This window comes from Salminus brasiliensis, chromosome 2 (genome assembly GCF_030463535.1).
Source record: "Salminus brasiliensis chromosome 2, fSalBra1.hap2, whole genome shotgun sequence".
Classification (NCBI taxonomy): domain Eukaryota; kingdom Metazoa; phylum Chordata; class Actinopteri; order Characiformes; family Bryconidae; genus Salminus; species Salminus brasiliensis.
This window is the reverse complement of record NC_132879.1, coordinates 5,411,256-5,425,303: the sequence shown is the minus strand read 5'-3', so window position 1 is coordinate 5,425,303 and position 14,048 is coordinate 5,411,256. Positions and strand designations below refer to the sequence as shown.

Below are 14,048 nucleotides of genomic sequence, written 5' to 3'. Positions count from 1 at the left end.
ATTTTTTTTGGTATCAGTGTGTACGCCTTGTGTGGCTGGAAACGCTCAAAAGTCATGTACTAAGTCTCTTAATGAATCATGGGTGTGTTTTGGGTGTAATGTGCAATAAACCAATCAGCGTGTCACTCACCATTGCCTTTAAGAGCCAGGTGCGGTCAGACTTTGGTGGATTGCTATTTCAACGGCTATTCTAGCTACCTGCACGTGTCCAACGCTTCCCAGCAGAGGAAACTGACCTACCCGCTCACGCTGTAAAGGTTTGTGAGCTGGTCTGGTATGGGAACAGCAGACGTATATTGTTGATGTAAAGGTTTGCATGGCTGCCAACTGGCATGTGCTGTGAGTTCATGTGTATGTAACAAGCGGGGGTGTACTCACGTTGGGCTGCACACGCCTGTGTTGACAGTTCACTGCCATAATAGCAGTGAACGTCTGACTGTTGATGTCTGCCTAGGTAGTTTTTAGTCACTGGCATGCCTGTATTGCCAGGAAAGCAATATGCCAGAAATTGACCTAAACATACCTCATTTCGAGACCACCACGCCCATCAGCGTAGATATATTTGCCGGCACTGTTGCTATTTAAATGGCACAGGTGGAAGGTGTGAAAATAGACTGATGGTTGGGTGTAAGATAGCGATAAGCATCGAGCCGTGCCTTGCACAGGGTGTAAGATAGGGCCCTAGATCTTTACTGTCAGGCTAATTGGAGAATGTTAAGAACTGGGATGATCTCAGCGAGGGCCTTTTAACGCTAGCAAAGCCCGGGAGAGGTCCAGAGAACCGATCTCTCGTCCTCCTGAAATCGGTGGTCTGGAGATCGCTGCTGGGGTTGCCTGATTATCGTTTGCGAGGCTCAAAACCTTTTCCTACGAGAAACGGCTTCTTGTTAGCTGGTGTTCCTGCATGGCTCCAGAAAGAGCTGTTCTAATAAGCCCCTCCACCAAACAAGCCCAGAATCTGTCCTGAGCACAGACTCATGTATTCATGACAAATGTGAAAACAGTCTGCAGAGGAATCAATGGGATGCTGGTGGGTTTTGTGGTTCAGCCGGACAGTGATGGCACTCTCAGGTGCTTTCACAGTGGTTGAGATGATCTGGGGAGCAGGCAGCAGCAGAGACACCCAGTCATTGCTGATCTTACACCAGTACCAACCCGGACAGGAGGCAGTTCAGCTCCACAGACTGGACCCAGTATGCAAGGTACAAGAGAGAGCAGACAGTGTCTCCGGCAGCCCTCACTGTAACTGCATGTAGATAAGAGGGAGAGCCTCTCTCAGGGTTCTCTGAGGAACCAGCGCCCCTCTACCCCGCACACATTCACACACCCCTAACTCAACTAAGCCACCACTAGCTGAACTTTGGCCTGTTTAACATTGGAATTTTACACATTTAGTCCACAGAACAAACTAAAACACACACATGCACGCACCCACACACACACACACACACACACACACACACACACACACACACACACAGGAAGCTGTGACATAGGAGTGGATGGGAGGCTGTGCAGTGTTGCTAATGCTAAGCAGATGTGGCAATGGCCAGGGTTGTGGCCTAAAGGAGGAGCCACTGTAGACTCTACACACACACACACACATACACACACACACACACACACACACTCTCTCTCTCACAATGCTACAGGGCCTGTGAAGAAGACCAAACAGTGTAATATCTCCTAGCGTCAGACAAATCTGAAACAGTGGGATGTGTCCCCTTGTACTTCTTTATCTCTCTCTCTCTCTCTCTCTCTCTCTCTCTCTCTCTCTCTCTCTCTCTCTCTCTCTCACTCTCTCTCTCTTTCTCATTGCAGGACCTCTTAGGTCACTAAATGGATATTCAAGGAAATTAGTTTTAGAGGGAGCAGATGTTGGAGTAAGGAGTGTGTCCTCTCAGCATGATGTGTTGTTAGCAACCGGAAGAGGTTGTAGCCGAGCTTATAGCCGAGCTTATAGCCTAGTATTCCTGAGTTTGAGTCCCTCTTCTGCGGACACTGGCACAGGAAAAGCCGCGGTCGCAGGTTCTGGTTACAGTAGCAAGCCGTATTCCCATAACTAGCAGAGTCTGGAAGTGAGGAGCTGCTCTCCAGTATCAACAACAGCATGTTCTCCTGAAGCCGCCGTTGCGTTTTACTGTTTTGACAGCTTCAGCTCTTCTGGGAAGGCTTTCCACAAGGTTCAGGAGTTTAGTGTTTATGGGAATTTTTGACTATTTGTCTTCCATTTGTGAGGTCAGACACTGATGTTGGACGAGAAGGCCTGGACCATCTCAAAGCTGTTCTATCAGGTTGAGGTCAGGACTTAAACTGTGCAGGCCAGTCAGGTTCTTCTACACGAAACTCGACTCATCCATGTCTTTATGGACCTTGCTTTGTACACTGATGCGCAGTCATGTTGAAACGGGAAGGGGGCGTCCCCAAACTGTTCCCACAAAGTTGGGAGCATGAAATCGACCAAAATCTCTTGGTCTGCTGAAGCATTAAGAGTTCCTTTCACTGGAAGTAAGAGGCCGAACCCAACTCCTATAAAACAACCCCACACCATAATCCCCCCTCCACCAAACTTTACACATGGCACAATGCAGTCATACAAGTACCGTTCTCCTGACTACCGCCAAACATAAGACTCATCCATCGGATTGCCAGACGGAGAAGCATGATTGGTGAGTGAATACTTTTGCCAATATTGGCAATTGGTCGGATGTTGGATGTTAATGCTGGAAATGACATCACACCTGAGTTGACAGCAGGCTAGTTAAACACATCGGTTTGACCATCCATGACCGGCGTTTCATGGCAAATCTAACCAAAATATGTCCCACTTTTTATATCGCTGGTTAGCATTTATAGCATTGGCCCTGGTTAGCACTGTTAGCATTGGCCCAGGTTGGCACTGTTAGCATTGGCCCAGGTTAGCACTGTTAGCGCATTCTGGGGGGGGGGGGGGTTTACCAGTTGAAATTTCCTACTTTGAACTGGGAAATTGCAACATTGCAGTTCAAACTGAACCCAGCATACATGTTGGAGGTATTGTTGTGCTGACCTCTCTCCTTCTCCTTCTCCTTCTCCATCTCCATCTCTCTCTCTCTCTCTCTCTCTCTCCAGGTCTGGCGTGATGCAGGGACTCAGGTGTTTTTTTCCTATGCTGTGTGTCAGGGTGTCCTGACTGCTCTGGGCAGCTATAACAAGTACCACAATGACTGCTACAAGTCAGTGACCCCTTCCTTAAACTCTGACCCACCTCAGTCTCCTTGCTTTTGTGTCTCAATATGTGTGTCAATCTCATAATGCATCTGCTCTTGCTCCTCAGAGACTGCATAGCTCTCTGCGCTTTGAACAGTGGCACCAGTATCTTTGCTGGCTTTGCCGTCTTCTCTATACTGGGCTACATGGCTCATGAGCTGAGCTTACCTATGGAGGAGATCGTGAACTCAGGTAGACCTGTTTGAACTACTACTGAACAGCTGTGCTCCCATGCATCTGATATATGGCCATATACGCACACATACCTATATACTTCAATATATATGTACATATATGTAGGTATCGTATATTATATATGGATCACACATATATGTATTGACCTGCTACTCAAAAATAGATGTTCATATATGCAGTAAATGTAGTGCATACACTAAATGTCCAAATGTTTGTGGACACCTTCTAACGTATGCATTCAGCTACTTGAAGTTGCACCTGTTGCTGACACAGATGTGCAACAGCAAGCCCACTTGTCACAGTTTGTCTAGTCCCTGTAGAGTAGTACTGCCAATAGAATAGGACTCTCTGGAGCAGATAAACATGAACCGTGATGCCATGCATGGGCTGGGGGCTATAAAGCCCCCCAAGCATTATGCTGTGGAGCAGTGGAACTGTGTTCTCTGGAATGATGGCTGGTGCTCCATCCAGTACAAATATAGTTTGGATATAAGGAATATATTGGAATTGTAATATATGTCAAATATTTGAAATATATATGTTGCCATATATCAGATTTTAATGTGGATTTTCAAGTATACTATATTATGTCTATTAATTATAAATGTTCAGTATATATATATATATATATATATATATATATATATATATATATATATATATATATAATTTACAATAATTCATTATTAATAATAATACATTATTTCCAGGTTAAATATGAATGATAATATATGCATTTAAATATAGATAAAGTAAATATGTATCTTGTTATAACATTTTAACATGTGTATATATATATAACTATGATACTGTGAAAGCCCTTCATACAGAACCTTCACCACCAGATGGCGCCTCAAGACAACTCATCAGTCCATTCTCCTGTCTCTGTCTGTCTTGCAGGTCCAGGCTTGGCTTTTATAGCCTACCCCAAAGCCCTATCGCTCCTACCAGGCCCTCAGTTCTGGTCTGTCCTTTTCTTCCTAATGGTCATGTTCCTGGGACTGGATAGCCAGGTGCGTGTATCACTTTATGTACTTATAGACCTGTCAGAACTGCAGTACAGGTATAGTAATTATAAAGCCATATATTACTAGTTTCCTCCCCTGTATAATGTATGTATACATGTATAATGATGTTACGCAGTTAACAATGGCTAGCATGAATTCAAAACACCCCCGGAAACTCTCAAGATGTTGACAATACACAGTGACAGTCTAAGAGTTGGCCCTGTCAGTAGCAGAGTGATGCCACAGTGAGTCTTCCCCCTTCACTCAGCACAATAGTAGCCAGTGTGGGAATCTGTTGACTGCCATAACAGAATTAGTAGTTAGTGTGTTTCTCCAAGTGTGTTGAGCTATCCAGAGCATCTTACATGTGAGTGTAGTGAAGGATTATGTTTTCAAATGCTGTATTGATTCTCAAAAACAGTATTGATTTTTAATCCATAGCTTACATGTGAAGATTGGGTTATGTTTAAACACAGACCACTAGATAGCAGTGTTGTACCCTGTCTTTAGAGCCCACTGTTCTGACCGGACAAAAAGGGAAAGTTTTCTTTGGCTCAGATTTTATGCAGTGCTGTTTTTATACTGACAAGTTCCCTTAAATTTCATTTTTAAAAATGTACGATATATCGTTGTGCTTTACAGTATCGCAATATACTGAATCATAACCTCTGTATCATGATAGTTATCATATCGCCAGGTTCTTACCAATACGCAGCCCTAGTGCCTAAAGACTCTTATTGGCTTAGTGTTGTGCGCTTGTCCAACCAGATAATCGAACCCTAGTCTGTCACAGGAAGGCACTAGTCTGGGAAGGCACACTACGCCTTGTGGACTTCATCTTCCCAGTGCTGGTAGGATTCCTTCAGAAAGGGAATGCTAGCTACTGAGAGGGAATTGGAAATTAGCAGTGATGAAACTAGGGAGAAAATGAGAGAGGCTGGTAATTTGCAAGAAATAAGGCTAACCAGGCCAAAATAGGGCTTACGACTGACATTACACATATTTATACACTATATGGACAAAAAGTATTGGGACACCTGCTCATTCATCAGCTTCTTCCAAAGGCAGGAGTGTTAAAAAGAGTGTGTCCTGTCTGTACTGTCCAGGGAAAAATGCCTCGACTAGATTTTGGAGGAGCATTGCTGTGAGGATTTGATTGCATTCAGTGACAGGAGTGTTAGTGTGGTCAGAATGTTGGATGATGATCCCCACCCTACCTCATTATCCCTGACTCCCCAACTCATCCCCACTCAAAAGTATTGGATGGAGCACCACCAACCATCATCCCAGAGAACATAGTTTCAAGCTCCGTGCTGGGAGGCTTTATACCCCTATAGCCCATGTCTGTGATTGGGCATGGTGCCAAGAGCTTCATGTGTATCTGGTCCAGAGAGTCCTATTCTATTGGCAGTACTTCTCTACAGCACACATCTGTGTCAGCAATGGGCACAGCGTAAAGTAGCTGAATGCATTCACCTTAAAGGAGGTGTCCACAGGCATTTGGACATATAGTGCGTTTATTGAAGATGTATTTTGTAAAGGTCAATTCCGATCGTACATCAGATTTCATGAACAAGCACGTTGTCTGTGTATGTGTGTGTGTTTCAGTTTGTGTGTGTGGAAAGTCTGGCCACGGCGCTCATTGATGTTTTCCCGGGAGTTCTGAGGAAGCCGAACCGCAGAGAGATCTTGGTGTTGGTCATTGCTGTGGTCTGCTTCCTGCTGGGTCTTCCACTTGTCACTGGGGTACAGCCACATACCACATACAGCCATTAGCCATGGACTCCACAAGACCTCTGAAGGTGTCCTGTGGCATTTGGCACCAAGATGTTAGCAGTAGATCCTTTAAGTCCTGTAAGTTGTGAGGTGGGTGGGGCCTCCATTAGCATCAGCGAGCCGTAGGTGTCCATGATCCCATTGCTGGTTCAGTGGATGTCCCTTCTTGGAGCACTTTTGGTAGGTACTGACCAGTGCATAGCGAGACCACCCCACCACAAGACCTGCATGATGTTTTGGAGATGTTCTGACCCAGTCATAGTCTAGAACATCATAGTTTGGTTCTTGTCAATCTGAGAGTCTCAGATTCTTATACTTGCCCATTTTAACACATTTCTGCATAATATGTAGATAACCATATAGTACTGATGGTACTAATGTTATGGCTGATTGATTTACATACATTCAAAATGACTCTATAATTTACTGGTATTCAGCAGCAGGCAAACATCAGCAAGTCTGTTGCTCATGACCTGAGATTACTGTTTGGATTTTGTGTAGATGTCTTTGTCTTTGCTGTCCCCTTGTCTTTCTCTCAGGGAGGGATCCACCTATTTAAGCTGATAGACACGTACGGCCCCAGCGGAATAAACCTGCTCTTAATTGCCTGCTTTGAAACCATCGTCATTGCCTGGGTGTACGGTAAGCTCTAAGACAGAAGGACTAGATGTGAATAAAGGTATTTATGTTGATGATTTATGTGTATAAAGAATAAGGACACCCAATAAAATCCTATGTCTTTTTAACATATTTAAGTATATGGACATTTGATCTTCATTTGAGCAATGCTAAGAGATAGAGGTTGAGATGGAAATGTAATTTTGCTCTGAGAACCCCCCCCACCCCCTCCCCCATTTATTACCAGATCAGATGATCAGAACATGGTTGGAGAGGATTATTCTGGAGGAGTCTGTCTTATTTAAACCTCAGATGTTTAGTCTCTTGATTGTTGAAGTGAGTGGTGAAGATCACCATGGCCAGATCAGAGTCTGGAAAGGGGTTTAAAAAGATCTCAGAGCAATCAAAAAACAGGCGCTCCACTGTCCACTGCATCTCAGTGTGGATGTGGACGATTCTGAGTCCGTTCGTAAATGTCATTTCATTTATTTTATTTCATTTAAGGCATTTAGCAGATACTCTTCTCCAGAGCGACTTGCAAAAGTGCTTCACTATTTACCCAAGAAAAACCTCAGCTAGTTTAGACTCAACACAAGTCAGTAAGGAGACCACTCTGCTATTCGCCCAAGTATTCTCAGAAGAGGAGGGTCTTCAGTCTGGGTTTGAAGACAGCAAGTGTTGGACTCTGCCGTTCGGACACCCAGGGGAAGCTCGTTCCACCACTTTGGTGCAGGACAGAAAAAAGCCTGGACGCTCGTCTTCTGTGGATTTTGAGGGATGGCGGGTCGAGACGAGCCGTACTTGAAGCTGGAAGGGCTCTTTGTGAAGATCGGCTTTTGACCATTGCCATCAAGTACGGAAGGGCAGGCTGGTCCATTCTTGGCTTTGTAGGAATGTCAAAAATCGATTTTCTAAATGTTAATTAATAACGTAATGTTGACAGAATGCAATAGGCCAAACTCAGAAGTGTGGAAGCGCAATGCCAGACAGTCCTACCGGAACCCTCTGCATTAAAGGCTAGCATACGGAAGCACTTCGGCTCTCATTGGCGGCAACTACAACCGGGTGCTTTTCATTACTTCCCAACCAGAGGACCATCGAGCAAGCAGTGTCAAAGCTGCCACACAACCAGGGCCCTCACGCTATGTTGTGCGCTGTGGAGGTGAGATCCTGCAGCACCCCGTCCTAAAGATTTGCATTTGCATTTTGCATTTATGGTATTTAGCTGATGCTCTTATCCATCCCGACTCGTATTACAGAGACGGGCCAATGTAGTGTTAGGAGACTTGCCCAAGGACTTATTGGTGTAGCGCAGCATAGTCACCCAGACCGGGAATCGAACCACTGTCTCCCACATGGTGTGGTAGCTCACTGGCAGGCAGTGGTGATATCTGTTGCGCCACACCAACCACTAGATACTGTACTGACACAGCAATTCCCACACTCTACAACCAGACCTAAACCGAAGTCATGAGAGCCTTATAGGAAAGCTCGAGGATAGCTTTAACGTGATGTGTGGACATGTCTGCGTAACCTCGTAACTTACTATAGGGGTTCAGATACTGCTGAGCTGTAAAACATGGCTACTGCTGCTGAACTGGGTCAATTCCTACATGTGCAATTCTACGGTGACACGCTATGCCCACTGTGTCGAGGCTACTAGACAGGGTTTACCAAACGATATTGGAAGTAATCCATTATGGATCAGTACAAATACTTTAAAAGTACCAGTAAAATCACACATTGAGGAAAACTGTCCTGTACAAAAAAGAGAAAAAGGCCTTAAGATGCATCAATAATCGCTTTGTCATCGAATCACAGCTCTCTGAATAGCAATCAAATCAAATCATGCGGTGCCTAAGGATCCCCACCACTACTCTCCACAAAATAAGGTAGTATTTAAGGTAGTAGTAATAAATGTGGGGGTATGGTTGGTCCAACTTTTTCCTCATAAGAAAATTGCATTTCCATTAATTCCATTTTACACATCCTTTTAAATGAAGATCAAATGTCCAGATGCTTAAATGTGTTCAAAAGGTCAAAGGTTTTCATAGTTTGTCCTAACTTTGTCACGTGACTATAGAATAAAACCTCCAGGATCAGGTTGGGAGCACACATCAGTCAAACAGGAGTTTGTATTGGGCTGGTCTTACTTAGATTACATACACAGTCTGCAGGGGTGATCTTAGAAGATAACCCACTAAACTGACCCCCTGTGTGCAAACTGCCTGTAGACTGTCTGTAATTAGCACCTCTTTTAGTAAATCTGCCCAGAATGTCCTATTTATTGTAGAGTTAGGCTTAATCTCGGTCTGGGAAACCTGCCATCAGACAAAAGACTTGTATGTTTGTCAGTAGCCCCAGGCGTAGTCAGCAGAGACTACGGCCACACTGCCACTTCCGTTGGTCTGTGAAGCAGATAATTACGTTTCCAGTCTAGCCTTAACAGATATGGCAGTCAGCGGGGTGTATAATTGTTGTGTAATATTTGAAGAGATAATAATTAACAGCCAACATGCTGGTAAAGCTGGTAAGTCGTGCCCCCCTTAACATCAGCTTCAGCTCATATTTAACCCCTTAACTCAGAAAGGATTATCACACACTACGGTGTATTACGCAGTAACTACAGGGAGCTCTGTACGAACTGGTGGGGCTTTTCTCTGGTAATAGAGGTTTATAAAAACACTTTCATTCCACCGGAGGCCCATAGGCTGTTTGAGGGGTTGAAAGCAGTGTTCCTCCCCTGCTCATGCTTCCAGCTCATTAGACATCCGAGGCAACCGAATTAACCCACAAGATTCACAGATGATCATCTTGGTAGCCGTTTACGTCCGAATATTTGGTGGAGTCCCACAGGGTTCTATTTAAGGGTCTACACTGTAAAAAGTGGTTCATCTGTTTAACCATATTAATAAAAAAAATCATGCAATTAAACTGGGTTTATTCAGCTTAAACAAATGCTTTAAATCAGATAATGCAGGAGTACTCAAATACCTACCTTACCTACCTCCACACACCAGATTCCCCCAGAGGACAAGCGAGCAATATAAATCCCATACATTCTGAACTACATTATATGGGCAAAAGTTTTGGGACACCTGCTCGTTCATTGTTTTTTCCAAAATCAAAAGTACTAGTGAATAGTAGTAGGAATACTTGTGTTTAGTAGTGTCTAAGCTGTGGATAAACATGCTAACTCATTTGTACCGTTAGCCAGGGAGGAGTAGGAAGGTCACTTGGCACTTTCGCTATCCATTCCATGTCCCACAACCCGTCCACAAATAGGGAGGGGATGCGAATCAGGTAGCGAGACCGCCTATTGAAAAGTAATACTTCATTCACAGTATTTGAGTTGAATAAACTCAGTTCGATTGCTTGTCCAGTTCGATTGCTTGTCCAGTTCATGCGGTCATTTATTAAGTATTTTCTTTTTAGGTTGAATGGACGTGCCACTTGTTGCAGTGTATGAAGTTATGCTTAATTATAAAAATAATGCAGTTATGAGAGTGAAGAAATTTGGTGTGTGTGTCTACATGCAGGGTGTAAGGGGTTATGGTCCATTTATAACTGCCCTCAGTGCCACCGTTCTACAGAATCAGCCGTACCTGCTGAGTCCATTCTTACTGGAGTTCACATTATTTTTAAACTGAATGGAGGCTGTTTGAAGAGAAGAGGATCCTGGCTACCCAGATAGTACCCAGATACCTACCTAGTCCACTGGCTTGATTATTGTCAGAGCCACGCCCACTTCTGCTCAAGCCAGCTTGTTCTACGGACTGGCCACGCCCACCTGGCTCACTTCTCTCACTCAAGGACAATCAGCAGGCCTGAAAAGCTCTGCTCACAACACTTGTGTATTGGACTTTCTAGTTTTTGACCATTTGCATATATATATATATCATTTTACTGTGGATTGTAAGTTGCTGTCCATGTTTGCATGGCAGCAAGCTGATTGACAGGTCACACATTTGTTGTTGTCTTGTAAAAGCAACATTGTTTACCTTCGTAGAGAGCTCATTAGGTAGTTGTTGCTAGCTACAACAAAGTATATGGGTTTGTAAGGCAAAACCAGTGCAGCCTAGTTCAGGTCTGAGAAATCTGATATATCAAATAATTTAATTGAAAACTAATTTATAAAGCACAACTCAAGTAAGAAATGAATGAAAAATAACTCACTAGGACTGCTGGTGACAAACAAACAATAAAAAGAGTCCACCAGCAGGCCGCCGCTGAGCAGAATGCCAGAGGACCACCAGCTTTGCCAAAAGTGGGCCAACAGTGGTCTGCAATCCTCTTGCTATTAGCCTAAGCTCTTGTCCACTGCTGTCATTTGTCGAAGCTAATGATGCTAAGACTGTGCAATTTGACGACAACCAACATGCGCAACTGGTTAGTTATTAATTATTACATATTACAGGAGTTTCTGTGAAATTGAAATTGTGGCTCTGAGGGAGATGAGTATGGAGATCTGTCAAACATGGTGGAGGCACTGTTACAGCATGGGCAGGTACTTTTGGTGTTTACTGATGATATGGTTGCTGATAGATAGATAGTCACAGGAAAAACACCTTCAAAGCTGGCTGCTCAATTTGTCTTGACTAAACCAGAAATGTAGTTACCCACTTTCAGAAACCTATGGAACTGGCAACCCAGAAATGTGAACAGGGCCTATCCCGAATCACACAAAGTCATGTTTGCACAGCTTGGCCATCAAAATACTGTGTCGCTGCCTTTTCTCACTGTAATGGGAATTAATGGCTAATTGTGAGTAACTAAAATGAGGAAAAAAGGAAATTAATAAACAGGATGGCTCTGCAGGTGCGGACCGTTTCTATGACAACATCGAGGACATGATCGGATACTCTCCCATGCCTGTGCTGAAGTACTGCTGGCTCTTCATCACCCCACTCATCTGCGGAGTGAGTCACTGTTACACTTTCGTCTTCTTACTCTCTGTCTGCACTCACTACCTTTTCTATTCCCCTGGTGGCTCATGCTCTTACTCTCTCTCTCTGATGATTTGTGATGATGCACTATATGGACAAAACTGGTCATGGACAAAACCTGCTCATGTCTTGTTTCTACTGAAATCAAGGGTATTAAAACAGATTTATCCTGCTTTTGTTGGATTAAGTGTCTCTACTGTCCAGGGAAGAAGATTTCTACAAGATTGTAGAGCACTGGGGTGAGGATTTGATTGCATTTAGTGACAAGAGCTTTAGTGAGCTAAGGATGTTGGATCACCCCACCTCATCCCCAACTTCCCAAGTAATCTCAAAAGTACTGGATGAAGCTCCACCAACCATCATTCCAGAGAACACAGTTCTTCCACTGCTCCACAGCTCAGAGCTGGGGGGCTTTATACCTCTCTAGCCCACACCTAGCATACAGGTTTATGTCTGCTTATCTGCTACAGAGAGTCCTATTCTATTGGCAGTGCTTCTCTACAGGGACTAGACAAGCTGTGTGTGCGTGCATTTGTACATCTGTCTCAGTAATACATGAAACTTAAAGCAGCTGAATGCACGAATATTAGAAGGGGTGTCCACAAACATCTGGACATAGAACTAACCCCCCTCGTTTCTCTCTCTCTCTCTCTCTCTCTCTCTCTCTCTCCCTTGATCTCTCTCTCTAATGTCATGGTAGGCCACAATGCTGTATGATCTGCTCAGCAGTGTTCCATTGGGCTCCTATAGCGACTTTGTGCCCAGCTGGGGGTCCACGATAGCTGCCTTGCTCGCCCTCACTCCAATGATCTGTGTTCCCATCTTCATCCTGATCTCCCTCAGAAGGGTAAGTGCACTATGCATCACATATCAAATAGCAGGTCCACTGCTGCCGCGTGTCGCTCTCTCTCTCCCAGGTGTCGTCTGCCAGTGTGGAGATTCTGAATGGGCATTTGTAGCCTCTTCATGCAGCCTCCATAATGGTTTAGGTAGATTAACCAATGCGCTCATTTACCCGTATTGAGAAAAGCCTTATGTCAGTACACATCAAATGAGAGACCACCTTTATGGTGCTTTCACACCTGCACCTTTTAGTCCAGGTAAATCGGACCATGCTTCATTCGTTCGACCCTTGGTGTGATTCGTTTAGGCAGGTGTGAATACCCTAATCACACTCAGATGCGGATCAAAAAACCACACGAGACCCTTGAGAGGATGTGGTCTAAGTCTGGTCCCAAATGACCTCTAGAGTGGTCTGTTTGTCGTAGATCACCTGACGTTCCTCTGCTTCTGTCTTTTTCTTCTCACCACCACTATATTCTGCAGGGTCCTGGTCAGATCTCCCCGTCTTCTGACCTGCAGCAGGCCAAACCACACAAGCCTCGGCTGACGATGTGTGGCCAAGTCATCGTTAAGAGACAGCGGATCGTCCACAGAGCGAAAGACAAAAGCAGACGGGCAGAGAAAGCCAAAAGGGAGGACACCAATGAAGTGTAAGAAGCAGGAAGACATGGCTGGAGACCCTCTAACCTCACTGCCTCGGGGTGTACATGACTGCCTTGGGGGATTTATGCATGGATTCATCTCATTAGAGACTGGTCATTTCATCAGTTGGACGTTTCATCAATAAGCAAACATTAAGATTGATTAACAGACAGTTATGTCTGGGCTGAGATTCAGCTCAGTCACTTCCATTCTTTTTTAGAGAGCTGGTGGTGTATGTGTAGGTTATTATTGAGCAATACTTCAGAAGTGGTATCACTGGTATTTGGCTGGGATAAAAAAAAAAAAAAAAAAAACATGTCGGTGCATCTCTACATGTAATGTGTTATTCATTTATGAGATTCTATATATATTTTTTCAACAGTGCAGATATAACTTTAATGATACCACAGTAAGAGCTGACCCCAAACGGCTGAGAGATGTTGTAGGAGTGCCAATAAAGGGTTTGCATGTGATTTCACAGTGGCAGCGTTAGCGTTCGGTGTGAATGCAGCTAAAAAACAAAAACGGGAAAGAGCTGTTGTACGACTGACTGTACAAACAGATTCAGCAGGAGTTCAGAGCTCTCTTTTTCCAGACTGCTGAAAGCTAAAGAGAAGAGAAACAGCTGGAATCCAGGCCCTGAAACGTGTGGGAGCTCACTGAGTGGTGACCCACGCTCTGAAAACAGGTGGGGAAAAAATAAGCCCACTGTAGCTGTGAGTTTAGCGACATTTACATTTATGGCATTTAGCAGACGCTCTTATCCAGAGCG

General features: G+C 44.3%; 1 protein-coding gene across 1 annotated transcript in view; it reads left to right on the top strand.

The window, feature by feature from the left end:
* LOC140550287 (sodium- and chloride-dependent GABA transporter 2-like) overlaps positions 1-13,749 on the top strand; it is a 37,510-nt gene extending 23,761 nt beyond the window's left edge. The window contains exons 9-16 of the mRNA XM_072674194.1: positions 3,112-3,215; positions 3,317-3,441; positions 4,345-4,457; positions 6,060-6,197; positions 6,767-6,869; positions 11,664-11,764; positions 12,492-12,638; positions 13,118-13,749. Coding sequence (XP_072530295.1) covers positions 3,112-3,215; positions 3,317-3,441; positions 4,345-4,457; positions 6,060-6,197; positions 6,767-6,869; positions 11,664-11,764; positions 12,492-12,638; positions 13,118-13,288 — 1,002 coding nt within the window. The 3' untranslated portion in view covers positions 13,289-13,749. The remainder of the gene's footprint in view (positions 1-3,111; positions 3,216-3,316; positions 3,442-4,344; positions 4,458-6,059; positions 6,198-6,766; positions 6,870-11,663; positions 11,765-12,491; positions 12,639-13,117) is intronic.
* Positions 13,750-14,048: the final 299 nt, after the last annotated feature.